The following is a 27,911-nucleotide window of genomic DNA, read 5'->3' as shown; positions in this document are numbered from 1 at the left end:
GGGCCCGCCCCCGGGCGGTGCGGTGCGGTGCGGTGCGGTGCGGGCCGGCCCCGCAGCTCCCGCCGCTGCCGCCCCAGCGCGCAGGCGCGGCGGGGCCGGTGCCGGGGCTCTGTCCGCCGCCGTGGCCCGGCGGGCTGCGGCGGGGAGCGGGAACGGGGGGCAGCATGCGGCAGTCCCTGACTCAGCAGCGGCCGGGCGGCGTGGCCCTGCCCGACTCCGTGGGTAAGTGCTGCGGGGTGCCGGGGGGGGGAAGCCCCGCCGGCCCGGGAGGATGCGCTGCGGGGCGGGGGGCCGGGGGTGCGCGGCCATTTTGGGCGGTGGGTCCCCGCACCGGACCCCCCGCCGCGGCCAGGGGCTGCAGCGGCCCAGGCCGCCTCCCCCAGCCCCTCTCCCCTGCCCACCCAGCCGCTGTTGCAGCCGCAGGGTGACGGTCCGTCTCCCCCGCCCCGGAGCTCCCGGGGCCGCGGCAGAGCCCCCCGTGAGGCGTCAGGCCGCCCCCGGGGTCGCGCAGCATCCTTTGGAGCGGGGACGGGGTGCGCGCCCGCTCCCCTCGCAGCGCTCCTGCACCTCGCTAATTAGGTCAGAGGATCCCTCAGACCGCTCCGCTAATTGCGATTCCCTCACCCACCCGAGCAGGAGAGGAGCCCCCCAGGCACCTGCAGCCCCCCCTCCCGTGGGCCTGCCTCGGGGCCCTGAGTTAGAGCGCGGTTTGGGTCAGGGCTCGCACCCTAGCGCTTTTTTAGCAGAGAAGTGGAACAAAAGAGGGCTGGGAAGGAGAACGGCTCGGGGCCATTTGCCCCCGGTTCTCCTAGGGTAGGAGTTAAATAAAGCTGGCTTCCTTGGGCTACTTTTTAGTTATTCTTTGCTTGTGGTTTTTCCCCCTTCAAAGAACAAGATGGAGAAGTCGGTGCTGGTTCTGTGCCATCTTGTCTATTTTCTTCTGATAATCAGGAAAAAAACTTAAGTAAATCAGGGGCAGTACAAAGATGTATCATTGCAAACTTTTCAAGTCATCTGGAAAAACCTGCTACAACCTCGTTTTTAGAGTGGGCTTATATATGGCAACTATAATAAGAGGATGTTTCTGAGGCTTAAAATAAAAATGGTCTTTCTGAAGCCTGTCCACATTCTGGGTGCCATTTTAGCAAAAGAAATAGCCAGACTACAGATAGCATTAATTTCTTTGCATCTTCCTCACAGAGTTAAGCACAGTGTTTCAAACCAGCTTGTATACTCATGTTGAGGTAAGCACTGGAAGCTTTGAGATGTCTAGTTTGGATAAATCACAGAGAAAAGGCTATTAATGTATCTTAAAAGCAGAGATGGCAAAGCTGTCGTAGCTCCACTTCTGTGTGTGAAGTTGTAGCAAGCTCAGTAGCAAAGAGGGAAATTATCTAATGGGGAATCTTTCAGCAAAAATTAATGTTGAGAGAGAAAGGATTTTGCTAGGGCAGCCCTTCAGCAGCTATCAGTGGAGATACTGAGTGTGAGCCCATGTATACTGAAGCATCTGCAGGCATCCTTACAGAAGTACAAAACCACTTTCTCAATATACATGTAACAAAATGTGTTTTCAGGGGAAAAAAATGGAATTAGTGTCCCAGTACAGAGCTGAAGTAGAGGTAATCACATTATCTCTTCAATTTTGTATCTCTCTCCAATATCAAGTTAAAGGATTATGGTTGATTTTGTCAGGACTTGGAATAAAAGCATTTTGTTTGTTTTGTGTTTTTTTAAATCTGATGAGGAATACAGAAAAATTTTCAGAAATTTTCCAGTTGGAAACCTTTTGTTTCACTTCGGTATGGTATGTTGGTGTGTGCCAGTTGTGATCTGGGAAACAATGTAGAAATGTAAGAGTGGAAAACATGGTGGTTCTGAAACAGGTTCAGAATCCATAAACAATATTTCAAGCTGCTTCTGTTAGAGCGTTTTCCTGCAGAAACACTGTTACAAAATACACTGGTTTTGAGGTAAATAGCGTATTTGCAGGTTAATTCATTGTAACTTTTTGAAGCATCTCTGATGGACACACAGGAATACCGGTTTGTGCGTGTAAACACGGCGCTCACATACCCATGGCGCTCGCTCAGCCGTGCTCTGCAGGGTGGTTTTGCGTAGCACGCAAACATCTGCACGCCCACACAGCCTAACCGTAAGGAGTTTAAGCTGTGTGAGGAACATATGGCTGGTTTCACTTATCTTCTGCTCATTTGCCAGCCAAACTGTGGCAGTAATCAGAATTTGGGTAATCTACCCCATGTGTAAGCAAGACAGGTTCATCTTTCACTCCTTTCAGGACTGATCTATGTCAGAAGTAGCAATTTTTTTCTCCAGTTTCTAAAGTTTTGTTCAGCTAAACCTTTGGTCCCAGTACTTCAGAATTTTAAGATGTTTATGTGACACTTGCATTTAAATTATTACATTGGAACTGGAGAGTGGCACAAGCTGTAGTATTTGGGAGGCAATACATACAGAACGGGCTAATACCTTGATGAATTTTGAACGCTTTAGAAGTTTAGATTTTATATCATTAACTTATTTGGCAGATGTAGGAGAATAAAAAGATTAACCCCAAATGCAACCTACAGCAAATAGTTGGGTACGTTTATCTCCATCCTTTAAAAAATGGCATGAAAAACTAATGATCACTGTTAAAAGATCCAGCCTGGATCTTAGGGTTGTCTAGCAGTTATTTAATTTTATTTTGTTTGAAATTAGTGACTGTCTAGCTATTCATTCCCACTAGGACTGACTAATTGTCAGGCTCCTTGCTCTTAGACCCAGTGATGTCCCAGCAGCGCGGTCACAGCTGTGCTCTGGGACATCAGCAGAAGGTTTGTGGGTGGAGCGATTTCTTTCCAGAGACACTGGCCAGCCAAAAAGTATGTTGCTTTTCTTTATAAACCTCTCTTGCCTTTCATCTCCTTGTGTTGGGCTTTTAAGCCCCAAGTTTAGTCTGTGATTACAAGCTCATCTGGTTGGTATGGGTGAAATGGTGCAGCCGCATGCCCGGGGCAGCCGTGCCAGCCCAGAGCACGGACCGGCATGGGGAGGGAGCGCTCCTGCCAGAGCACGGCTGTGGGTCAGGTTGGAGCGGGTGTGGAGGAGCAGCGGGGAGCTGCTGCGCTTTTCCCTGGGGAGAGCTGTCCCTGCGGAGGAAGGAAGGTGTTTGTACCAGTGTGTGTCCATATGGCTGCATCGCTATAGCTGTTAGGGTGAAAAGATCTCTCTAGCTGTGCCGTAAATAAGTGCAGACCCTAAAGAAAGGCCTGTGGGCACCTGGGGCATACATCTTCCAGACAGAAAGCTGCCCAGCAAGGCGTGGTGTGCTCCTCTCTCTGGAGAATTTGGACAATGAGGTTGTGCTTGGATTGGCTGAGTCTTTCCTCCCAGCCTTTCTCCAGACGCTTTATCTCACCATGTACAGGCTGTCAGGAAGCCCTTGAACACCTCAGATGAGGGTTCCCAACATGGCTTGCTTTACGGAATACGCTCAGCGATGGTGGGAACAGCTCCTTGCTCTTGGGACTTGTCCCTGCCCTTCTCTGAAACACTCTGAGAAGTGCTGGTAGCATGCACATCACTTGGGAGCCTCTGGGGTGGGAAATGCCTTTGCCTGCTCCTGCGGTGCATTGGAGAGCCCCAGGCTTTGGGGATGGGATTCAGGGTGGCCCCAGCAGCCCACAGTGAGTGTGGCAGGGGACTGTTATGGTCCTTTATCCTACCAGCAGCTCTCGCGGGTGCTGGGTTACGTCTACATGATGTATGAAATATAATCAAAAGGATTGTTCCACAAAGTGATGTGAAGATGGCAGAGCACGGGCTGAACAAATATGTCTAAAGATGTTGCTGAGCGTAACACCACAGCCAGCATTCCTCTTGGCTGATGGAATCACTATTTTATATTTATGCTCATTTGGGAGATCTATAAATATATAAAAGAAAAAAAAACATAATCAGGCAGCTGTGGATGAATTTTACTAATCCACAAATTCATTATTCAAGCGTCTAAAAATACCTGATCCTTGCTGAAAGTAGAGGATGATACCTCAGGAGGAGAAGTGGCTGTTACTGGTTATGTCTCATTTATATGGAAAATTGTGGATGCCTTATGAAATGGTTACAGCCAAGATTTCCCCCCTCAAAACAAGTGGCATACAGTGTAGTTATTTAGCTTGATGTAAGTAGACAGATCAGAAAATATATAAATACCTAATGGTAATATTTCTCATTAGCTCAGTTCCCCCAGCCAGAGGGGCTGGGAGTCTTCGGTGTATCCAAATGAGTTTTGTAAACTTACAGTTCTGAAGGCTCTCTTCATCTACATCAGAGCAATGAGAAGTAAATGTGAATTCAGATGCCCTAGTAATGCTTGATAAAGCATGTTAGTGAAGGTGAAAAGTGACAGCCAAACCTCAAAATATTCTCAAGTTAGAAAAAAGAAAAATCACCACAATGTGGTTGGTGGTGGGAGGAGAAACTTGCGGTACCGTGACTATCCCCAGATGGAATCAGCAAATTCTGTTGTGTATGTGTGTTTTTAGGGTCGTTCAATAGAAGAAAAAGAAATTCCCTCTACGTAACTGTGACTCTCCTCATTGTGTCAGTATTAATTCTAACGGTGGGCCTAGCTGCTACAACAAGAACCCAAAATGTGACTGTTGGAGGTTATTACCCAGGGGTTATTGTAAGTATAGAACTCCTAGGTAGGTCTAGAAAACTTATTGCCTACAAAGTCCCTTGTAATGCTGCAAATGTTATAAAGGGTGATCTTGTCCTGAATATTATGCTCAGCTACTTCATTGCCATTTGATTTATTTGTTTTATTGTTATTTTGCACCTGCTGCTCATTCCCATGCAAAAATCCCATCCAAGTGGCAGCTTCCTCTGAGCTTAGGTAATAACATGCTTTTGAGCTAACGGTGAGACAGATAAATAGCTCTTATGTCAGTCAAAGCAACCTTTGATCTTCTTTATTTGCATACATCACATTAACCCCAGGCAGAAGTAAGGCAAAAAAGGACCATAGGTGCCAAGAAAGTTGAGAGACCAAATCTTGAAATAATGTTCACATGAACTCGTAGTCATAAAGTTCGCTTGCAGAAGTGTTTAACGATTTGAAGTCCCTGAATGAGGAGAAGCACGGTAGCAATAGCTGTGGCAGCTTGCCAGGGGAGCAAGCACATCAAAGCAGCTAGCACATCCATTTCTTCTTTTTTGTTATCAACAGATGAAAACGGGAAAGGACAATCTTGTAGCTTCAAATGGCTTAATTTAGAGAAGACCACTGCTGCCCAGCCTTCTTGCCAGTAGATGTATAACCTACTGCAGAAGCATAAGGGGAAGCATCATGCCACTCCCAGCATGAGCATAGGTCTAACACGAGCTGGAAAGCAAGTCCTGGTCTGTTCCTGTGCGTGTCTGAGACACGCTCAAAAAGAAGCACAAAAAGGACTGAGCTGCAGCCAAGTTAGGTGTCTCAGCAGGTTGAGTGTAACTGTGGCCCCCCAGCTAGAGGCTCCTGGTGGAACAGCTGTGGAGTGCTGTTCATTCAGGTTTGGAGCCTCGAAGTTGGAGGCTTAAAGCCAGTCCAGATGACTAGGTGGAGGCTTGTTCTTGCCTTATTGCAGTTTGATTTATTTGCCACGCATTGCTGATCTCAGGGAGGTTTATACTTGTCTGTGGACAAGCTCTTTTATGACTGAAGAAAGCCCCTTTACAGCCGTTAGTGTGGAACAATGTTACAGACTGTGTTGGGCCTCTTCGGTTTAGGATTGGTTTTCTGCCTTGTCCCAGTAACTCCTGCATTTAGGCCTGATCTTTTTTGAAGAGAAGTATAGAAGGGAAGGTGTTGAGAAAGGTGACAGGCTGGCTTCAAACTCTCTGAACTTAGCCTACGCTCTATCAGCCTGAGTTGAACCTCATGCTCCAGAGCAGGTCCTGCAGACTGATGCAGATGGGTAGAGCCTGTTGTTCACATCCCCTTGACATCTTCCGTGCTATTTATGCTCCAGGAACATCAGCATCGTTTACACTTTTGTAAGGCTCAGTCTACTCAAGGAATTAATGAATTCCTGGACTTGGGAAGGGCATTGAGGTACTTTATTCAGAGGCACCCTGACAGTTTGTGTTTGTCACCAAATGACCCCTCTCAGTTAGTTCATTAATCCACTGTGTGGAAACGTGTAACTACCTCGCCTGTCGCCCTGCACGGGAAAACATTTCAGTGTGCTTCTGGATGCTTCAGCAGGTGCTTAAAATAGCTGGTGTTTCATAACAAGCTGGTGTTTCTCCCTTTACTGTGGAAAAAGGGCTTGCTGTGGTGTATGAGTACTCAGTGAGTTGTCCCCGAGCAGGTGGCTTCCACAGCCCTGAAGAAGCACCTCCTTGCAGGTCTTGTCATCCAAAACTTCACACGAATGTTAGGCCTGCATGCATCTCCATCAGGGGTTTCTGTGCACCCTTAGTGGTGCACCACTATTAGTCACACCCTGAGTATCCTGCATTGGTAAGGAAAAGATAGAGCCAGAATTCTCTTTGTGTGATGGGTGACTTCTCTGTGTGTGGACCAGATCCATAGATGGGATCATCTCATGGGACATCAGATGTCTCAAGGCTACCATGCATAATGCACCATTCTTTCCTCCTTTGCCTTGTGTGTCTTGGGCAAACACCTCTTGTGCAAGGAGGAAACATGCAAAGAAGTGGCTGTCTGGTGCAGGGGATTGTCTTCCCACGCCTCTGCTCCCAAAACAGGACAGAACTGGGCACTGGAGACCTTCCACGCATCAGTGGGATTTCGTTTGGTTGGGTTTTGGGGGATTTTGGGTTTGTTTCTTTTTCCCCCAAATAGTGCAGTTCCTCATTGATACAACTGGAGGAGCTGAAGCAGAGGGTGCAATGGCATGTCTTGTAGCCAGGCTGCCTTAACCCTCCTCCATGACTACCGACACCTTCATGACTACATCTGTGAATGCCCTGGCTGTGCCTCTGGGAAATATCCTCACCTGTGGCTGGATGACTGACCTGGGCCTGGGAAGCCCAGAGTGTAACAGTGATGCTCAGCAGACAAAAGTAACCATCAGGTGCAGAGGGCAAGCCCCTTTAGGGACATGAGGCTCTGTGAGACACGTGTGATGTCTCCAAGTTATACCAACTTGTAGCATCTGTGTAAATGACTGACCTTTCTTAGGCTTTGACTGGCAAACCTCTTCTGTAATGCTTCCTTGTCAAGCATCTTGGCCCGGGGCTTTACTCTGGAAAAGCACGTTCATTTTGTGTCCTGTCCTCCTTTCAGACAGAGATTCGAGGGGATCATATCCACCAGCAAATAAGTGATGCAAATGATGCGGATACTATGATCTCTTTGTCCCATCCGCAGAAGAACAAGTGGTTTTCCCATTAAGGCAATGAGAATTCCCATTAATTAATGAGAATCCACTGATTTATTTGGTCTTCACCTGTTGGATTTACAGACTTGCTCTAATTTCTTCTTTTTGAATTACCTTGAATTATCTTAAGTATTTCATCTTTTGGTTTGAGGCTGCTCTGAAACACCATGTGGACATTTCCCTTAAATGTGTTGGATCAAGCTCCAAGGGCACAAAACGTTTTTCTTGAGCATTTGCCTTAGATGTGTGTCGCCACACAACGTCCTTGCTGCTAAACATCACCAAACTCAAAATAATGCCTGGATCCGTGTCACTGTTAATGCCTGGATCTTCCAGGTTTTGGGCTTGGAATTGAGCTGTAAAACTCCTGTTACTTGGGGAAGGTGGGGGTTGTTGCTTACCCAAGCTGAGCAAAATAATAAGCCCAGAAGCACTGGCAGATCAGTTTGGGGCAGTTCAGCAGTGCCCTGCCTCACTGCCCCAGTGTTAAGGAGCACATGGCTCCGTTGCTGTGCATCCCACCATGGCAGCTTGTCCCTGAAGTGGGGACAAGGGTCTCCGAGAGCTGAGTGCACGGTAGGCAGCTGGGAAGCAGCAGCCTGATGGGCTGCTCCTCGTTAATCCCTGCCGTTTGAGCCAGCAGCCCTTGCTGCCCGCAGCACTGCACCAAATGTTACTGGGCTTAAGCAGCGCGGGGGAAGGTTTAAGCCCAACTTTTCATCATGTTTGTGTCTGCTAATCTCTGCACATGCCTCTGCTTGATAGTATCAGATTTATTAAACCTGCGTTTTCTATTACTGAATCTTAAAATATCGATTCCAGGTTAGTTGACTCATTCTTGAATCACTGCAGCTTGTCTGTTGCCTTACTCTCCTTCCTGAGGAGTTGGCCAGGTATTTGGCATTCTCACCCAGGTCTTCACCACCCCCCTTCTGTCAACTGGGTTTGCACCTGCTTAATGTGACCAGTCCAATTGTAGGACTTTTCTGGCATTTCTCATTTTGTTGACACATAGAAGTGGAGTTGAATATGCTCTACGCTGATCAAAGACCTTTCTCAGTGTGACACAAAGGTACTTCTGCATCTTCCCCCCATAGTCTGTGGTTCCTAGTTGATGTCCCTGTTTCTGGCCTGGCTGAGGCGTGCTCTGTCCTAGAAACTTCCATTTAATGTAGCTAAATAGCTTAAGGCTGTGGAGAAAGGAGGTGAGAAATTGCACTCCTGTCTGACTTCACTGAGCTGAAATGAGAACAGTGTTGTCAATTATGGCAACAAGAAAAGATGCTTTTGCTGGAGTAGCTCATTCTGTTGGCTGGGCTGGCATGAGCTCTTCTGGTAGAAGACCCTAGTTGATGCATCCTCACCCCTGGAAATGACGGAGGAGTAGAAGGCAGCAGGAAACTGCTAAATCTTCCTGAGTATAATTCTCCCTTATTTCATACTTCACATCAAGAAACCCTCTGAGTTGAAAACTGAGGTGATCGCTCACACCCTTGGTGAGGTTACAAAAGCCTGGTCCTACAGATGCTAGTGATGTCGTCCTGCTAGGTTTGCATCTGGAGGGTCCTGAGTAATCGTAGGGTTGTTCCAAGACAGCACTGCATATCCTCATCCACCAGCCATTTCTCAGCATCACTGGGGAGGGGATGGAATTCAGAACTCATCCTTTCAGTTTCTGCACATGCTTTTAGTGTCATATAAGCGATACACTTGATAGTTCCTGCTAATGAGAGATTCCACTGATTCCTTGCTGAAGGAAGAGCGCTCACACATCCGCAGTATGTTCTTTTGCTGCTTCTGGATTTAATTGTGTTCTGCCTGTATGTAAAATACGCTGGATATCATCCTGATCTAAATGCTAACAATATGTTGTTTTTCAGCTTGGTTTTGGGTCGTTTCTTGGAATAATTGGATCAAACTTGATAGAAAACAAAAGGCAAATGGTAAGTTCATTATAAAAACTTTTTTTAAAAAATGACAGTAACTCAAATTTTGTATGTAAAGAGTAGTATTGGTTTTCCTAACCCTTCCAGGTTAGTGTTGCATACCTCTTGAGAACTAGAAATGGTTTCTGGCAGCCCAGGAGAACAAGGCTGTTAACCCTGATATTTTTAAATTAACAACAAAAAAAAAAAAGCTCAAGGAGGCACAAAGTGACTATACACAGTCTCATTGAACTCAGTGGGATTTTTTTTAAAGGGCTTGAAATTGAGTGTTTGGAGTTTTCAGGGTAGTCAGTGCTTCACAGACTCATGCCCAGCACTTCTTCTGTTGAGCTGTCACAGTGATACATAATATCGTAAATAACATAACCATAATACATTTATTTTAAATATTTTAAAATAAATTCTTAGAGGCTTGGGGCTCTGTAAAAATTGCTTTTGGCCACTTTCTATTCTAAGCAAAGGACAGAGAAGAAGATAAAGCAGGTGCTGTAACAGCCAACCCAGAGACTGGAGGTGGAAGCCCTTAGAGGGCCGAGCAGAAAGTCCTTCCTGAGGACAGGAGTGCTGAGAGCTCTGTGCTCTAGATACGTCTAAGAGAATAAGTCACTGGAGATATCGACATGATGAAAAGCATGAAGACTGGTGGAACTGAAAAGCAACCAACTTCTGCAGTATTGCCGATTAACATGCGTGTTGCTGGCCCTTGTTTCCAAACACCTCTTCAAGTAGGAAGGATAAACCAAGAAACTTGGCATGCTGTAAAGCAGCAGTGGGAACCTGAGAAGCACAGAAGACGCTGGCTAGACCAGATGTGCGGACCACAGCGCTCTCTGGTTCCCTCCTTGCTGTGCTGGGGCTGGGCAGCCACTGTCTGGGCAGGTCTGTGGTGTCCCATCCCATGGGAGCAAAGTCCAGAAGAGAGCAGGTGGGAAGTGAACATGCAGATAGCACAAACCAGACGAGATCAGTGCTGCTGATACAATACAATCACAACCGAGCTTGTCCTGGGATGGGAGGGGTCTTTCTGTGCAGTGGGGACAGAGCTGGCCCAGATTACCCCCTTCGGCAAGCACGGGAGACTTGCCGGCAAGCACGGCTGGGTCTCTGATGGCCCCTAAACATGTCTTGCAGATGCTGTTTCACAAACCCCTGATCTTCCTGCCTGTGCCTGAAGGTAGGGGCTGTAGTGCTTGGAGGTGTCAGTAAGAGGGCTTAGGGTGGGGGGAAGTCTTCTGGGAAAATTTAGCAAAAGGTGTGGGTAGAGAGAGATCAAAAGGAGTTGGTACCTGATGTAGTCCCGGCAGGCTATTAGGCTCAATATTTCTTAGCCTGTTTTCTCTGCTTGCCACATGTGGCTGGATGGAGGTAGCATGTTGGGAGGCACAGTCCAGCTCCTGGAGCACCCTGCGGGCATGCCTGCCTCCTGCCTCCGCTCGGCTCAGCAGCTGTAATCCCCTTCCCCGGTGATTGCCCCATGCTCTGGCAGCGAGATCCCTCCAGCCTTCCTCGTATGAGGTTGTACAGGGCCAAGGGGGGAACGTGCTGTCCCTGCAGCCTGTCCCGCTGGCCCGGTGCTGCTGCCTGCTTTCGCAGGGACGGAGCTGCCTCTGCAGAGGGGCTCAAGGATCAGATTAGCAGGGTGTGCTGCTGACCGAGGCTAAGGCACGTTTGCCAAGCTGCAGAGGGAGTTGGAAGAAATTCCTGCTTGTCCTAATCCAGAGGCAAGGCTGCCTTGCTCTTTGCTTTGCAAACAGCGTGCTCCCTGCAGCAGGAGGGAGAGGGCGAGGCAGACCCTGGAGAAGAAGAAAACTGCCTTTCCCCGAGTGCGACAGGGTGCAGGGGAGGTGGGTTTCCCAGTGGATGTGTTTTGTTGTTTTCACCCTGGCTCTGTAAGAGCAACACGTCCTGTTCTTTCTGTCTTAGCAGGGTTTCCAAGCCTCTTGCTCATCATATATTAGCAGCATGGCAGGGTCTGGTTGAGCAATGACCGTGTTATGCCAGTCTTGTGCTCGTCTTGACTTGTTTGTTTATTCTGAAGAGCCCAGGGTAGCCCGTGTTTATTCTTTCATCTCTCTCTCGGTTTGTGCCCTAAAAAGCACACATGACCCAGCTTTGCAGGGATTGCGTCACTGCTGCCTCGGTTGGCAGCTAGCGTGTCTCTGCTCTGACCGCAGAGAGGACATGCAGTTGCTGTCACTTATTGTCCCCCTGCTTTAGTCACATCTCCTCCTTGCCGAGGAGCACTTTACAGCAGCAGCTTTGTCCATTACATGTTTCTATAATATCACTGGCAGTGCAGGATTCTTTTTTTTTTATATTCTGTGAACTTCCCCAGTGTCCTGCTTTGCTAAAAGGCAGTCTTGGTGTTGCTTGTTACGCCGTTGCTCCTCAGCCATGGCAGGAAGAGCTAAAAGCAACTTCTGCCGCTGTGCTCTTGTGCGTGTTTCTGCCCATAAGCTGGCTGGGGAGCGTGAGGAGTCGAGCAAGCCACTGTGGCTGGCGGGGAGAGCTAACCTGAAGCAGCACTCCTTGCTGCTCTCCAGCCTGCCGACAGGAATAGACCTCTCTTGTTTTTCCCACCCGAGTGTATTGGCTTTCATGACGTGTGTCTGCACTTCCCACTTGTCAAAGTAAGAGAGAGCTTTCGTCCCCCCAGGGAGGGCCAGCTGCCCAGAGGCACTGCCTGCCTGCCTGCCAGCGCTGCAGGCAGCTCCAACTTACACCCAAGCTGCCCTCTCAGCAGTTTTCAAGTGAGGAGTCAACGTTTTACGTGCCTTTGTGACAGTCATCCATGCCATGGAAAAGTAATAACCAACAGCTTCACAGCCCATGTGTCGCTGGACTGTGGCCTAAACAGAACCTCAGCCCAGAATGCTCCTGCTTCGTGGTTCCTGCATTGTCCAAACCCAGTTTATCTTTTCTTGTCCAAATGCTACCCGCTGTGGCTGGCATCAGCAGGAATTAGAGGAGTGAAGACCAATCACTAATATCACACGGCTCTTGAGAGGGACTTCTGCTTGCTACAGGAACAGTGTTGTCCACCCCAATTCAAAAATCTTGTTGGCAAATCATGAGATCAGTTGAAAACCATGGGATTGTTAAAATGAATTTGTATGTTATCATCCCTGCGGGTATTTAAAAGATGTGTGGATGTGGTGCTTAGGCACATGGCTTGGTGGTGGACTTGGCAGTGCTGGGTTAATGGTTGGACTTGGTTATCTTAAAGGTCCTTTCCAACCAAAATGATTCTATGATTCTATGTTTTGATTTGCTGTTTGATTTTCTTTATCATAAATTCTCAGTGTTTGGTTTTCAGGCTTTTCTTTCTCCATCTGAGAGAGGGAAAACTGTGTGTAAATAAAGTGAGCAAACCCATTTCTAACACCAGATCCTGATATCCTAGTAGGGCTGTTATGAAAGTATCATCGTTAACCTTGTATTATTTTAAATAACCATATTAGCAGTTCCTATCTGCAAGCAGGGGCGACCGACAAATACCCTAATTGTATATATTTAGTGTTTGGCTCACTTCCCATCTCCAAGGGTCATGCTCTTTAGGGAGAATATCCTCTTTCATGTATGTATGAAACAAAGGACAGTACAGAGAAAAACTAAACTTGCTACAACATAACCTAAGCCATAAAACCCATTTCTTCCACCGAGCTGTGCTTTTCTCCCCTTGTGTGGTTTCACTGGTTGTGGTAGTGAAACAGTATGACTGCTGTAATGGATAGTGCAGATTGTGATCCAGATGTGACGATGGCGTGGGTCTGAGTAGGGAGGAGATGCTGGTGTTTACAGCTGACAGAAACAGGGTCCCAGCGTAGGACCTGATCCTGGAAAACTTGTCACCTGCTGCCATCTGCAAGTGCTTTGTGGCACAGCATCTAATATTCCGGGAACAGCTTGTTACTAGTGCCCATGACTGGTTTTTATGGTCATTGGGTGAATTTCACAGTCTGCTCTATCCACTGCTGCAGTTTTATTTGCAGTGGGACGGTGTCTATCTTGAATACTTGCCTCATCTAGAAAACCGTTTTATTTTGTCTCATTTTGAAGCTAACTGAAGTAAGCAACTGTCCAGGGACCATTTCCACTGTCCCAAGTGAGCCCTCCTGCACCTCCACTCAATGCTCAAGCTGGCCTGGTCTGCACATGGATGTTGCTGGAGGAAGGTCTGTTTTCACTGAGGGAGGTTTAGGTAAAAACAGTGTGATTAACCTAAAAATCCTGAGATACTTTAAAAGCACATATCGGGTCCTTCTGGCTTGTGTTTGGGTGTTTGGCTTGTCTTTCTGAGAACCGGATCCTCGTGCAGTGGCAGGAACCAAGGTTTTCAAGCAAACTTAATACTTGGTGCTTTAAAACAAACATCCCCATGCCAGGAGACCCAAGATACCTGTCAGTGCTGGCCAAGCTAACTGTTATTTTTGTATTTGTGCTATTAGTGATTTTTACTGTTGCTCAAAGCTCACGATGACCAGAGTGACCTTTGTACTTGTGGAAAAGCAGTTTTTAACAGCTGCCAGCGACCGACACTTGAAGGCTGTGATCACTGGAGTGGAAAACCACCAGGAAAAAACCCACTAAAGCCTTCAGTTCTTTAAATGGAAATACTGCTGTTCCCCAAGCTACATCTTTGTGAACCTGTCTGTTTGAATGCCACGCCTGCCCTCCCTCTGCAGCCCTGTCAATATCCCCAGTGTGCTTTGGCGAGGGGGACTGGGATTGGTACTGGGAGCTCTGTGTGCAGTGAGCTGGTCTGGAGCCTGCTGGCAGCAGCTGAGCTGCTGCTTGGGAACATGTCAGCACTTGTGCGTGGTTCCACCAGCTGAGCACTGGCACTTTGGCAGAGGTGGTGTTTAAAGTGGCATAGTGGGAGTAGAGACTCTGTTTTTCATATCTGGGTTGGGGTTTCAGTATTTCTGGTTTACCTTCTGAATGCTTTCGCTCTAATTTTAAGAACGGGCACGATGGGGCCAGTGGAAGAGGATCAGACCTGTCTGACTTCCCTCCTTGAGCTGAAGGTGGAGATATCTCTCTCCAAGCCTGGGGGAGGTCCTGCGGGCTGTGTTCGCTGCACCGAGGAGCCCAGCCAGGCTGCTGTGAGGGTGTCCAACACCGATGGCATAGTCTGATCACCTGGTTTCTGGTCTCATGGCTTTGTGCTTAGGGCTGCATGAAAGCGTTGTTTACTGAAGGTGCAGTCCCACCAGAGAGGTTTGCATACAGCAGTCTCCTGTGTCCTTCCAGCCCGGGACATGTTCACAGGAGCAGCTCCCCACAGCACTCCTGGATGGGGAGAGAAGAAATCCCCTCCTTTCTCTCCAGGGAAGAGTTAAGGACAGCAGCAGCCAGAAAAGGAGGTGTATCCTCAGCCTAAGTTTAGCGCTTTGGAGTCATGGAAAAACTTGCATTACAATATCAAGTCCCCAGAGAACCAGTCTGGCACAACGCTACTACTCCTGCAGCCTTGCAGGAGCAGACACTCCTCTTTGAGGCGCGCATCCCATTGCCTTCAATGAGACCAGCCCGTGCAGCCTAGGCAAACGTTTGGGTCATTGATCGCCTGAAGGCTTATTGACTGTGGTTTATGTATCCTTGTGGAGAGGGCACGAAACGCTTGGTTGTGGAGAGGCAGATGATACTTTGCTTTGTTTTCCTTTCTCAGCTGGTTGCATCGATCGTCTTCATCAGCTTTGGTGTCATTGCTGCGTTCTGCTGTGCCATAGTAGACGGTGTCTTTGCTGCCAGACACATAGTAAGTGCTTCCAGGAAAACACAGGTCCGGCAATACTCTAGGAACGGTGTCCGTAATCCTGTATCAGGCCACATCAAACCCCGTAAATACGTCATGTCCTGAATGCTGTTTTAAATCGTAAACTTCAGAAAAATGTATCAGTTTTTCAAAAATGTTTTGAAATTAGCAGCAAGCATTAAGATTTTAAAACTTTGCTTTAGGGTTTTTTTTTTGTATGCTTTATGTGTTTACTCAGTCTCAATACGATAAGATGTAATGTGAATTACAGCTATTGCCAAGGGACAATATACAAGCAGTAACATCTATTTTATTTTAAATGTTAGCAGAGGTAGTTCTTAATGCTGATTGAACCGCTGAATGTTGTAGTAGAATGAAGCAATTTGATAGAAAGCTCATTAAAGCATTACAGTATAAACAGGAAGCACTTGCAGTAGGTTCTCAGCTTCCATTTGGTGACTTAAAAAAATATGAGCTGCTGCTGTGATAACCAATCGCTAGTACAGTGGGTCGTGCAAAAGCTTCAGTTATTAGTATAGAAACAAAAAAACACAATTCCATTTCAACTTTTTAATTGAAATTGATAACTGCAAACAGATTTTTGTCCTGCAAGTCTGAAGTTTGATGACTTTTTTTGACATTTTTGGCAAAATGGGATTAAAAAGACAGATTTGGGGTTTATTTGTGATCAGAATGGAAAGGAATTTCAGGTGGTCAGAATTACCCATGAAGTAGAAATTCCCAGTGTCAGCTGGTCATTATTCTCCTGGCAAAGCTGGCTCCCCTTTCCTGCCCCTGAGCATTCCAATGGTAGAAAGATGTCTGGACGGCAGGATTTGCTGACAGAGCAAAGGGCAGCTCCACTCAGCTGGGTGATAGGTCTCCGTCTGTCTGGATGCAACCAGCAAGTCTTGGCCACCACTGACCCGCCTTGCGAGGGCAGGTGAAACATTAGCTTTGATAAAAAGGCGAAGCTCCTTCAACTCATGATACTAGCCGTGTGGGTTGGAGCCCCGCAGACTTGCTCGGGGATTTTTAGGTGCTGACCTCATAGGTTGGGTGATGGCATGAGCTGGCACCTCCTCCTGGCTGGCCCTGGGGATGTCTGTGTGTCTGAGGCAGCCAGAGTTGAGCAGTTGGGATGACGAGGGCTCTGGTTTCTTCTGCCTCTTGATGAACGGACGTGCTTTTGACCTCGTCTCACCCCCTAACAGTCCAAAAATGACACTGTCTTGCTGGAGACGTGCTCCTGCCACACTAGCACATAGCGTTCCCCGTATCGCCTGCTGCTGCCGCTGCCCTGCCACCCCGAGCTTTGGATCAGACGCCCAGAGAGCAAGTCCAGCTGCTCCTGGGAAGGGCTCGCTGACGCAGATACACATCCAGCATTGCTTTCCCTGAGGTTTTGCCCTGGGGACCAGGCTGCCCCAAAGTGAGACATTAAAGCATGTTTGCAGGCTGAGCCATTGGTAATCCCTCCAGAGCTTTCCCACAAGTCACTCAAGTGCCCAGAAAGACAAATTTGCCAACAAGTTAATGATAAATTGTTATGATTCAGCATGAAGAACCCTCGAAACACGTCAGGCAGCCCTGGGATGTGTCGGGGGGGATGAGGAATGAATCATTCATTTTGGGGTGGCCACCCTCACACAAAGAAGCTCGGCTTAAGAGCCTGCTGCTCCTGTGCTAGCTGCAACAAATACCTGCTTCCAAGGACTGGGGTTAAACATCACCTGGGGCTCAGGGGGGCTGGGGCGGGAGGCTGCCAGGGGTGGGATGTTGAAGAACAGCTGCTGTATTGAGGTGCTGATGCGAGAGCAGGGTCTCTCTAAAGCCTGGCCCCTTTCCCCAGAGCAGCTAGCTGATTTTGATTTTGCTGCAATGCTAAGCCTGGTGCTTTTTTGTCGGCAGGATCTGAGGCCACTGTATGCGGGGCGATGTCAGTACTACTCCAAGAGCACGACCCCACCAGAGGTGAGAGCGGGTTTGGCCGTGCTGTCTCTGTGAACGGGCCAGCTTCATGGTGCAGGTGGAGAAACCTGATGCCAGGCTGCTGCTCCGGTGTCCTGGAGGTCTGCGAAGCAAGGAGAGAGTGCAAGAGTGGGCCTGGGGCAGGAGCAGGGTGCCAGGAGGACTCAGGGAGTGAATTCTTCCACGCTTGGTACTGCCACAGCAGGTGGAGAGGAGGGGATGAGGGATAGGGAAATACACCAGTTTCTCTAGATCTTCAGCTGCGCATTCATTACAGGAGTGGTGGGTTAAGAGTTCAGACAGCAGTAATTTCTGTGGATATAAGCAACATATACTTGAGAGATTTCCTCACAAGTTCCCAAGTAGTTTTGAATAACCACTATATTCCAAATTAAAATGCCTCCTTGAGGTGCAAAGTAAGTACTACCCAGTGGCATTGGTGGGGTCCATTCTCTTTTCATCCCAAAGACCGTCCATGTGAGCTTGGCTGTTACTACCCGCAGGCAGACAATTACCTGCTTTAGTCAGTTCTTCACCAACATGGGGATCTTGCTCTCAGCTTGTCTCATTCTATTGGCAACTCTTTGCTCTGAGTTGCTGTGTGGTGAGGAGCGTTAGTTCAGAAAGGTCTTGGCTGCTTGTAAGAGTTGCACAACCCCCTTCCTATGCAGGCACGTGCTTATTTATGACTTCCCCATGGTGAAAGGAAATGCTGGTCTGTTCTAGTCTAGTGCATCTTTATCCCAACGTAACTGTGTACTTTGTAGGAGCTGTGCTGCAAGATAAGGGAAGAAAAATCTGCCTGGGGCTAATCTGGAGATCACTGCAAAATCCACACGTAGAGCAGGCCAAATAGCAGCAGAAACTGTGTTTGGTGATTATGTCCTTCTGTGCTTTATGTATTTTTTTGCTGTATTCACACAGGCAATCTGTCACCCACAGCGCCGTGCACCCTGCACGCCGAAAATAAAAACCAACACCTGCTTCTGCTGTGACCTGTACAACTGTGGAAAGTGAGTAAGCTAAAAATACCATTCCTGGCTGTGGGAAGGGTGACCAGTGGTCGTGACAGCTGTCAAGGGAAGGGATCTTAAGCTGTGGCTGCTAGCCACAAGGACTCCCAGGCAAAAGATAACCAAGTAAAGGGTTTACAGAACACGATCACTTTTGCCTAGCTGAAGAGAGCGATACACAGAGAAGTGATTGGAATAGAAAAACTTGTAACTTTTCTGTATTATTTTTTCCTTTTCCTTTTTCTTTTTTTTTCCCCCCAGTCAGGCTGGTTCAGGGTCCTGCCTCTGGCCCATTTTCCCCTCTCTGATATAAGATATCAGTTGTTATCATCTCAGTCTTGCTTCATACCACATAAGTGTTCTGCACTGAGGAGGTACTGGATCTCAGTAAGAAAGGCATGGACACTCAAGGCTGGTTAGCTCACGTATTATGTAAAGGAAGGAAAGTACAGAAAAAATGACAGCAATCTTGCATCCCGCCTGATGCTGGGAACCCCAGCTGTGGCAGCATCGGACGAGCCCCTTCCCGTTGATAAGTACGCGCTGTACAATGCTGAATGTTCTCGGTGGTAGACCAAGGCTCGCTGAGAGCTTTACACTCTCACACATCTCCATAGGAACGAGCTCCTGCAAACACTACATACAGGCTGCATTGTTAAAGGCACTCACAGTATGTGCTCAGGTTATACAGAGGTCATGCAGGCTAACATACAGGTTTTTACAACCTGCGGTTACACTCTGCCTCGATTCTGCTCGACATTCCTGTCTCCTGGTTGCAGTGTCTTTTGCAGTGGCCCGCCACAACAAGATACAGAAAAAAGGAAAAGAAGAAACTGAAAATGAGTAATGAGGGAAGGAGGGTGGCTCTTGTGAAAGCGAGCAGGTTCCTGCAGGCCTTACAGAGTCTGCTGGGGAGCTGAGCCTGGATCTCCTGCTTCTTGGCCTTAAATATGAGCCTGTTCTAACCCATTTCCTCAAAGCCCTTGTGCAGTTTGAGCCTAACCCCATATGTGAGCTGGTAGATATGTCATTCATAAGCCCTTAGTATTGTTTGCCGCTGATAAATATGTTTTCTTAAGGGGAATTTGCTGTCGCCCACTACATCTGGTAAGCTATGCTGAAGGCCAGCTTGTTTCCCCAAGCAGCAGTCGGAGAGAAGTCATTACTGAAGAATCCCGCCTGCGAAACTCCAGCCCCTGTGTTGCAGGAGTCGCTCTTCCCCTTCCAAAATAATGACCTAAGTGGATTCAACCGGGTTTTCTCCATCTCTTTTCTGCACGTGGAAAAGCTTAGAAATGTGCGCTGAAAGCTCTTTCTGCCAGGGTCCTGCCAGCCCATGGTAGTGTAGAGCCGCACAGAGCAGGCAGCTGGAGCAGAACAGCTGAGTTGGATGTGCTTTGTGGCCAAGCCCCCCAGAGCCAGGAGGCCAGCTGTGCTGTCCTGTGCCCGTCCCACCCAGCTGCTCCTGTGGCTGTGAGGAGCAGCCAGCGCCGCCCCTTGGGGCATGAACTGATTTCCCTGGGTCATTCCAAGACCAGTTTGTCCTTGGGAAGCCTCCAAGATCTCTGTGGAGATTTCAGATAGAAATAAGAGGCAGATTCAGATTCAAGGTCATTTGGGTATTTTCAGGCCTTGCAGGGCTTGTTTGTTTCACAACAGATCAAGCCCTCTTCTGCCGTTGTCATGCAGGGAGATATCAGATGCCACAAGCATGGGATCTAGCAGGCTTTATCCTCACTCCCTCGGTAGATAGGTCCAGGCTATCATTATATTGCAGAATGCATTTTACCCTCCAGTAGAAGTGCTTAGGTTTTGTGATGTGTGGTATATTTTTTTTATCATTATTGATTTTTTTTCTAATCTAGCAGAGTAGAGATTTCTGGAGGCTACTATGAATACATTGATGTCAGCAGCTGCCAGGATATCATCCACCTTTACCACTTGCTTTGGTCGGCGACAATTCTGAACATAGTGGGGCTATTCCTAGGGATCATTACAGCAGCGATACTTGGAGGCTTTAAAGATATGGTAAGATGGTACTAATTTCTCTGTGCATTAAGCGAAAGAAATCAGACAAATTGCCTTTTAAAAATAATCATAAAAACAGCTATTGTTATTTCAATGCAAATGATCTATGCATCACTGCAATCAGGCTGGAAAGAAGGACATGAAATAACTGTAAGGAGAAAGTGGAAATGATTCACTTTTGTGATCTGGTGTCACTACCTGAACACCATTAGAAAAGATGAACAGAATTGGGAGATTGTATTTTCACAAGGAATCTTCTCAGAGGTGTTGGCAATACTGGGATGAATAAAAATAAGCTCTTTCTTAAAAATTGATCTTCCTTTTCATAGGATTGACCTTCTACAAGGAAATATGTGGTGGTTGCTCATGAATTGTTGATTTTATAGCAGTAGTAGAGTTCTGAGCTTTACAGACTGTTTAAGCAGCTGTGTTAGGCTGAAACTCTCCATCTAGTTTCTTTGTGGTGCAGAATCTGAGAGGGTGAACTGGGGACCAAAACCAGGTGAAGGACTGCAAACTTCAGAGAATGAAAAAAAATGCTGTTCTGACAACGTGAGCTTTGAAATACCCTCACTTAACCAGGCTGCCTGTTACCTTCCATATAGTTTTGTTCTGCAGAGGACAAGTCAATGGGGAGAACTGAACATTCAACAGACAAATTTGGAGGGTTTTTCAGTCTCTTGTGACTCATTCAGAATAATAAAAAATGAGACACACAGAAAAGAGCCTTTGTTGTCCTGGCAATACATTTTTCTTACAAACAAATCTTGGGCCCTGCACTAAGGGTGCCTTATTTCAGAACTCTAAACTTTCCTACAGTCCTCTCAGACTCACCAAGATCTTCCCAAACAAAACAGGAGATACATTCCCAGCTGTGCATCGTGGCCTTTTGAGATTTGATCCACACCAGACAGCCTGTTAACCTCTGCAAAAAAAGCTGTAGAGAAGGGTCTCTGAACGGCAGTATGAGAGGAGTTGAAATATGCTGATCTTGATGCACTGAGTAACAGAGTAATCAAAATTAATGGATTATTTCTCCTGCTTGTGAAGATGCAATGTGAACAGTTGTTTTGTTTGAGTACTGGTGTGCACTGGGCTATTGCCAGCTTGTTCTGTGGAATCTGAGAGGAAACAATAGGTGGCTGAGGAACGAAATGACCTTGGGACTTACCTGCTGCCTAAGAGGGAACCGGATTGCCAGCTGCTAATTCGACAGAGTTGAACTCTAAAGACACACAGTGCTCCTTGACATCATTTCTGCTTTCATTCAGCTGTCACCTTTCTGTGACGTGGTGAGTAGCCTGAGATTCTCTTCTTTTTGTTTTAACAGACTCCTTCCCTCCCGACGCTGAACTGTACGGTTGAAAATGCACACCCTTCGGTGTCCTACTACTCAAGGCCACAAGTGACATCTTACAACACCTACTACCACAGCACTCCTCACCTGCCTCCCTACTCCGCATACGACTTTCAGGTAGGGAATGTTACAGGATGTTTTCTTGCTTAGCGGCAAGGTTAAATCCAGCCGTTCTGCAGGACTCTGGAGGCCTGTCTTCCTGTCATTCACACAGCTTAATTTTCCTGTTCCTGCAGATAACACCAAATCTTTCCTACTAGGCACTGCTCCTTGGCGGTGCTCTCTCTTACTAAGGCAGTGTTTTCCTGAAAGCTGTCCCTGAAGAGAAGGCAACAGATCCTACTACCTGCCTCCCCCATTGTTCACTGGTAGAGACCACATGAAAAATAGGCATTGCCTCTGGCACCTGTGGTGCTCTGAAGATAGAGGCAAAGTGTGTTCAGGTGCTAGTTTTTGTCAGGCCAATTGCTATGTCTGAGAGAAACAGAGGAGCTTTTGGAAACAAGCTATTTGAGCTCCTGATGACACAAACTGAGTGAAAAGCTATTCTGTTGTGTTTTTTTTCCACACGCTTCAGCTGGTCTAAGAACAGTCCCTGCAAACATCACCTCTGCTGTAATGCATCCCTCCCTCTTCTGAGTTATGGAGCTGTGCTGTTGGAAATGGTGATTTCGTGTGAACCTTGCTGTCAACGTCAGCTTTCACTTGTTGAAGCAGATGAGGATATTTCCTCCTCAGCGCTTCTTCAGGTGAATGTTACCGCAGTGGTGATGTTAACTTAACACATCATACGTTTTCTTTACAACCATCAAGGCTGGAGACTTTTTTTATTAACAAGAGCTTAAGGTCTTTGAGATCAACTAAGAGGCGTGCTCTGTGATAGCCACCATCTCCCTCATCAGAGCCATGCATTAGGGGTAATGTGAATCTAAACCTTTCTGGTTTTACTGCTAGTGCCACTAGACAACACTGTTGTCAGGGCTTCCTAGAAATATTTGAACAGTTACATCAGGATTTCTAGGACTTATTTAAACAGATTTGTGACTCATTTTTGAGATTAACACAACCAGGGATAGTCACTAGTGTTGTGTAACTTTTTACAGTTACAAAAATGCCAACCTCAGCGCATACCAAACCAAGCTCTGCTGCGAAGTCCTCTTCTGAGCCACTCGGCTGGTACTAAGCACTGTTTAACTCGGGTTTGTCTGTACTGCAGCTGCAGTACCAGCAAAGAGCTCAGCATGGGCGGATTTGCCCTGCTTTTCAACTAGAATTGCTGCTGGGGCTTTGCAAACACTTACAGCTCAGCCGGATGGATGAAAGTCTCTGCGTCTCACTGCTGTGAGCAGAGGTGTCGGCTGAGGAGCTGGGCGTACCTTGAGGTAATCTAAATTTAAAATAGCCAAGTCTCTCTTTCAACTGCAATTCCAAGTTTGAGCCTTGCTTATCTTCCAGGGAACTTGAGGGCTTGCACGAAAGCATTAGCTGAGGCCTCTGGCTGTGGAGACTCTCTCTTGCCTTGAGCCCCACTCTGACCCGAGCAGTGTCTGTACCACCCTGATGCCTTCTCCCCTGCCATCCTACAGCAGAGAGAGCAAGCCCAGTCTCGCCTCTCAGGTCCCTTTCAAGGGCTGCACTCCCTCTGGTGCAAGAACTGGCCAAGTCAGTGCTTCCCACTCATCCCACACATCTTTCACAGGAAAAAACCCCTCAAAACTCCAGAATTCCTAAGGAAGCCTGTGCCCCTGCAAGAGCCTGGCTTTCACACGCAGCTCTAAAAGGGCAGACCCAGCTCTCTGGTTTTTGGAGGAGCACTAGCTGATGGGTGTTGCAGCGGACGCTGCTTGTGTCATGGCTAATGACACTCCACCCAGCTGGCCGTGGTGAGGAAGGCAGCAGGACTTTGCAGTGGGCCATGACGGGAAGCGAGCAGGAGGAAAGGGCCATGGTGGAAGTAGTGCCGGTATCTTACTCCTCACTCTGTGCACTTGGCTGGGGGCAATCGGGTGAGAAAGTCTCAGTCCTGCAGCATTTTGACTTCTGCAGGCCCTGAGCCATGTTTGGCTCTGATGAGAGAACGCAGGCGAGTGGTGGCCTTCACCCCCTGTCGAAAGGGGAATTAGTGCCATCCTCCCAGCCACTGGCCTCGTCCACAAAGCCAGGCTGCTCCCTGCAGCCAGTGCGAGCCCGGCTTGCTTGCAGCCACAACATCTCTCCTCCAGAACTCGTGGCTGTGGCTGAGGCAGCTGGGTGCAGGCACTTTGGAGCAGTGAAAATCCAGGGGTGTGCTAGCTAACGAGTGCTGGCGCCGTGTCGCCAAAGCAGTGCCCTTACAAATGTCTTTGAAATCCGGGGGCTCCCACCCATTGGGCTTTAGGTGAACTGGGGCATGATGGAAGAGCTGTTGTGTTGTTGGAAACGGGAACGGTTTGTGTGGCTTTCTGTGAGGTCCTCAATGAGCAGGCTGGGCTTTTGTGGTCTATATATCTGCTTAATAAACCATCACGGGTTGGCGTTAGGGGAGTGATGTAAAAACAATGCTGTTTGAAAACAACCTGCTATTACAGCAGAGTCTGTCATCCCTCCACCCGCTGAGGTAAAATCACGTTGTCACCTCCGACCTTGTACATGGCCACCACTGCGTACAGCTCGGCCTTGCTGCCCCTGGCACAGCTCCCTCGGCGTGCCCTCCCATGCCCCTTGCAGCACAGCGCAAATCCTCCTCATGCTTCCGCCTCTGCCGGCGCCTTAAGCCAGGCACATTTGGGATTTGCAGTCTGTGCCCGCAGCCAAAGGGTGGTGGAGGGCTGTGTGTGCCTGAGCACCAGAGCAGAACGGCGCTCCGCTCCAGCGTGCCGGCGGCGTGGCCGGGCGCCGTCCAACACTGCCGGCTCCGCAGGTGGCTTGTGCAGGTGGGACAGATGGCCAAGAGCAGCACAGGGCACTGCACGACTGTCAGGGACAAAGCCACGGTGTAGTAGTGGCTGGAGGAGCGAATGCAAGTGGCTGTATTTCATTGCCTATTTGTCTGGCCTGTTTCTGCACAGAACACAGCCTGTGCGCAGGTCTCTGATGGCGCCGGCACCATATGACTTGAGGCTTTAGAGGGTGGTTTTGATAACGAAGGTATTTTGGAGAGCAGTAATTAATATTCAGGCATGCACTAATTTTCTTTCTCCACCTTTTCAAGCTTTTTACTTACTGAAGGAATAAATTATTTTGTTACCATTAATTTCTAGGGTTTTTTATTTCTGATGAAGAGAAAAAGTAGTGTAAAAAGAAATTATCTGTAGCCTGTTCGTTGTTGCTACCGGCTGATGTGTGAAACCCAAGATCTGAGAGATGCACCAGTTTTCAGCTGTCCAGCCTCTGTGAAATGCAGCAGGCACACAGAAGTGATGGGAGAGCGGTTTGGTTTTTTTTTTTAAATGCTTTCTTCAGTTTCAGGCCTAAGGAGTCTCATTATGCAAAACTGTTACTTACAGGTTGTGCTTACCTTGAAAGCAACAAGTGATTTGAATACTTGATTTTATATACATATGTTTTGCGGAAGTGAGCCTTGAAATGTTAATTTTGCACTGCTTGATAATGAAGTATTGCTTTGCCAGAGTCCTTTATGTTAAGAAGTGGTTACATTACCTCCTTCTTGCTGTCTCCCTGCAGCATTCCAGCGTGTTTCCAGCCTCCACTCCTTCTGGCCTCTCCGATGACCCCCAGTCAGTGTCACCATCTCCCAGCTATATGTGGTCCTCTAATGCGCCGCCTCGCTACTCGCCACCATATTTTCCACCTTTTGAAAAGCCACCACCTTATACACCATAAAGAATGTGGGAAAGAAGAAAACAGTATTTGCCATTGAAATAATTGTGAACATTTTGTAGTTATATTTTACTGTGGGAGGGAGCAGGATAGACACAGAAGATAATTGCAAATATTAGATGGGACTGTTCTTTCTTGCAAGACTTATTTCAGAGGTTTAACAACAGAGTATGATGAAGGGGACATACTGCTGATGTTTCGCAGTGTCAGTGAGTAGCGGGTGACCCAAATTCCAGCCTCCTTGTTTTACCGTGAGGTTCATGTAGTCCTTGGTTTTTAATAAAGCGATACAACACAGATGATAGAATCTGGTCTGCCTTACTCCATCTTGTGTCAAGCTGAAGTAAGGGTAGCCAAGATCGAAGGCGAGGGTGCTTGCAGACAGCTCGACTTGACGCTCATTTTGTTTGGCCTTGGAGCTCCAGTTGCTGGGATTTGTTGGGGCCGCAGAACCTAGCTCATGTCACTTGTTGGTTACAGCCTACGCACTGGAAAAATCTTGGGGGGAACCGTGACAGTGTCTCAAACTTTAATGCTAATGAAAAGAGAGAACATCCTAGGATATTTTCATGTCTTGTCTAGCAAAACCATCGGAATATTGCTTTTTTGAGGGGAAAAGTTTAATAGGAAGCTGTTTTTATTTCAGGATGCTTCTTAAGATAGAAGGTGAAATGGAGTTGTCTCTCTCTGTGAATTCTCTGTAAGTAATGCTGAAGTTAAACAGTTTGGATGGTTGCACTGCCTAAATCTTCCTTGTATTCCTATAAAGAGCATCAGGAACCGTCCACAAGTCACTGAAACAGTGCAGTGAAAACATAATTTTTTTTTTCCTTCTGTTGGTTGGGAATTTTTTTTTTAAGCTTGTACTTTTACATTTTAATGGACTGAATCAGCACCCTGAATAAGCACTGTTTCAGTAGCTGTGTTATGGGCTGCACGTAAGGAATATCCACTACTAGTTCTCCAAGATGTAAGTCTCACACGGATAAAATTCAACACCCTGTAATATAGGATGAAACTGATTGATAGGAATTTGCAATTATTGTTGTGACTTTCATTTAATCTTCAGCTGATGACTGTGCTGATTGATCCAGATTCCAACAGATTTTGCATGCATCCTGTATAACAAAAGAAGGTCAGCTTTGTTGTGTGACACACTGTCCTGTAAAGTGTGGTTCTACTCCAGGAAGTGATTTCAGATGACAGCGTTCAGATCTGAGCTGCTCAACCTGAGTGTTCTCAGCTGCTTACTTCAGGGATAAAAATAAGGTATTGACATTTTACTCCTTATTTCCTAAAGATTTAATTTTCTTGGCATCAGATCTTTGACCCTAATCCTCAATTGTCTACCTTTACTTTCAACTGATGCAGACAAAAAGGTACCTAAAAAGCTAAATCTGGCTCTCAGAATCTAAAAGTGGAATACATGCTGGGGGGGAATACAGTTCGATTTTAAACTGTGGCATCTCTCTACTTTTAATCTAAAAAAAAAAAAAAAGAGAGAAATACTGTCAACATGGAAAACAAACAGTGAAGCCTCTGATCTCACTTTTCAGAGTACACCCACACTTTACAATGCTGTTTTTAATCCTATGTATTTGCAAAGCCTTTAGGCTAGGCTATGTGTTAACCTTATCATTTCCACTGTCAAATACTAATCAGTACATTAATAAGCTAAAGGATGATACTGTTTATCCAGAAGCAAGCATAACTTTTCTCCAGTAACAAAGAAAAACACACAGCTGGAGAAAGGAATACAACTCATGGGATTTAAAGCAGTAGTGTATGCAGAACATCTCCTGGTAACATTTTGTTTTACTGTAGATTGTTGAAGTGCAGCTCCTATAAATTTGTGTATTGGAAACAAATTTATATACTAGGGCATCATCCATTTTATATTACATTTTCCTGAATTAAATCTTGATAAAGAGATCATGGACAATTTCAAAATAGACAGTACTTCTCCTGATAAAACTCCCCACAAAACTAGAATGAGAAGGGCACAGTAATTTAGTATCAGAAAACATTTTATTGCTGCATCTTTGAAATAAAAGCTAACAGTCCTGTCCCCCTTTTGACAAACATACTCTACCATTTGTGCCTGTCAACTAAATAGGGCTAGAAGGACTAGGGGACACTCCAGGACAGGACTAAGAAACTCATGAGGGAAATGTAACTTAGTGGCAGAGAAACAATTAGGAAATGACTGTGTTATTGGGTTTGAGTTTACAAATACTAAACTTAGGAAATTATCCAAATTCTCATGTTTTTCTAAGGAATATTTTGGCAAAAATTACATTGCTGCTTTAAATTCACTATAAAAGGACAAGTCCATTTTCACATTTAAAAAAATTACCGGTGGGATTTTCTGTTGAATTACCCGGTTCCTTCTGCTTGAGTAAAACTAAGCGTTTAATGTAAATGCAACATTCTGCACTGTAGCCATCATTTCTTATGAGAATGTCAAGATTGTGACTCATACGTACTCTTTTATTACTTTACCAAAGTTAAATAAAGTTGTGTGACTTTTGTAAACATTTATAAATTGCATTTTACATTTTAGCAATGATCCTGTTTTACAAGTATCTTTAATGTTAGTTGAGGCATTCCGGTATAATAGCATCG

General features: G+C 46.8%; 1 protein-coding gene across 3 annotated transcripts; it reads left to right on the top strand.

Moving 5' to 3' along the window:
• The first annotated feature begins 83 nt into the window (after positions 1–83).
• On the top strand, positions 84–27,831 carry TMEM255A (transmembrane protein 255A). 3 transcript variants are annotated; one of them, XM_068412127.1, is made up of 9 exons: positions 84–222; positions 4,548–4,690; positions 9,275–9,337; positions 15,012–15,101; positions 17,010–17,072; positions 17,994–18,082; positions 19,951–20,110; positions 21,441–21,584; positions 25,131–27,831. In XM_068412127.1, the coding sequence occupies exons 1-9, from the start codon at positions 165–167 to the stop codon at positions 25,287–25,289; spliced, it is 969 nt and encodes a 322-aa protein (XP_068268228.1). In that variant the 5' UTR covers positions 84–164; the 3' UTR covers positions 25,290–27,831. The 3 variants fall into 3 exon arrangements, with proteins under 3 accessions (XP_068268228.1, XP_068268226.1, XP_068268229.1); XM_068412125.1 differs by having other exon boundaries at positions 19,948–20,110; XM_068412128.1 differs by lacking the exon at positions 15,012–15,101 and having other exon boundaries at positions 19,948–20,110.
• Positions 27,832–27,911: the final 80 nt, after the last annotated feature.

The sequence above is a fragment of the Nyctibius grandis genome, chromosome 13, assembly GCF_013368605.1.
Source record: "Nyctibius grandis isolate bNycGra1 chromosome 13, bNycGra1.pri, whole genome shotgun sequence".
Classification (NCBI taxonomy): domain Eukaryota; kingdom Metazoa; phylum Chordata; class Aves; order Nyctibiiformes; family Nyctibiidae; genus Nyctibius; species Nyctibius grandis.
Note: the sequence above shows the minus strand (reverse complement) of the source record. Positions and strands in the feature narration are given on the sequence as shown.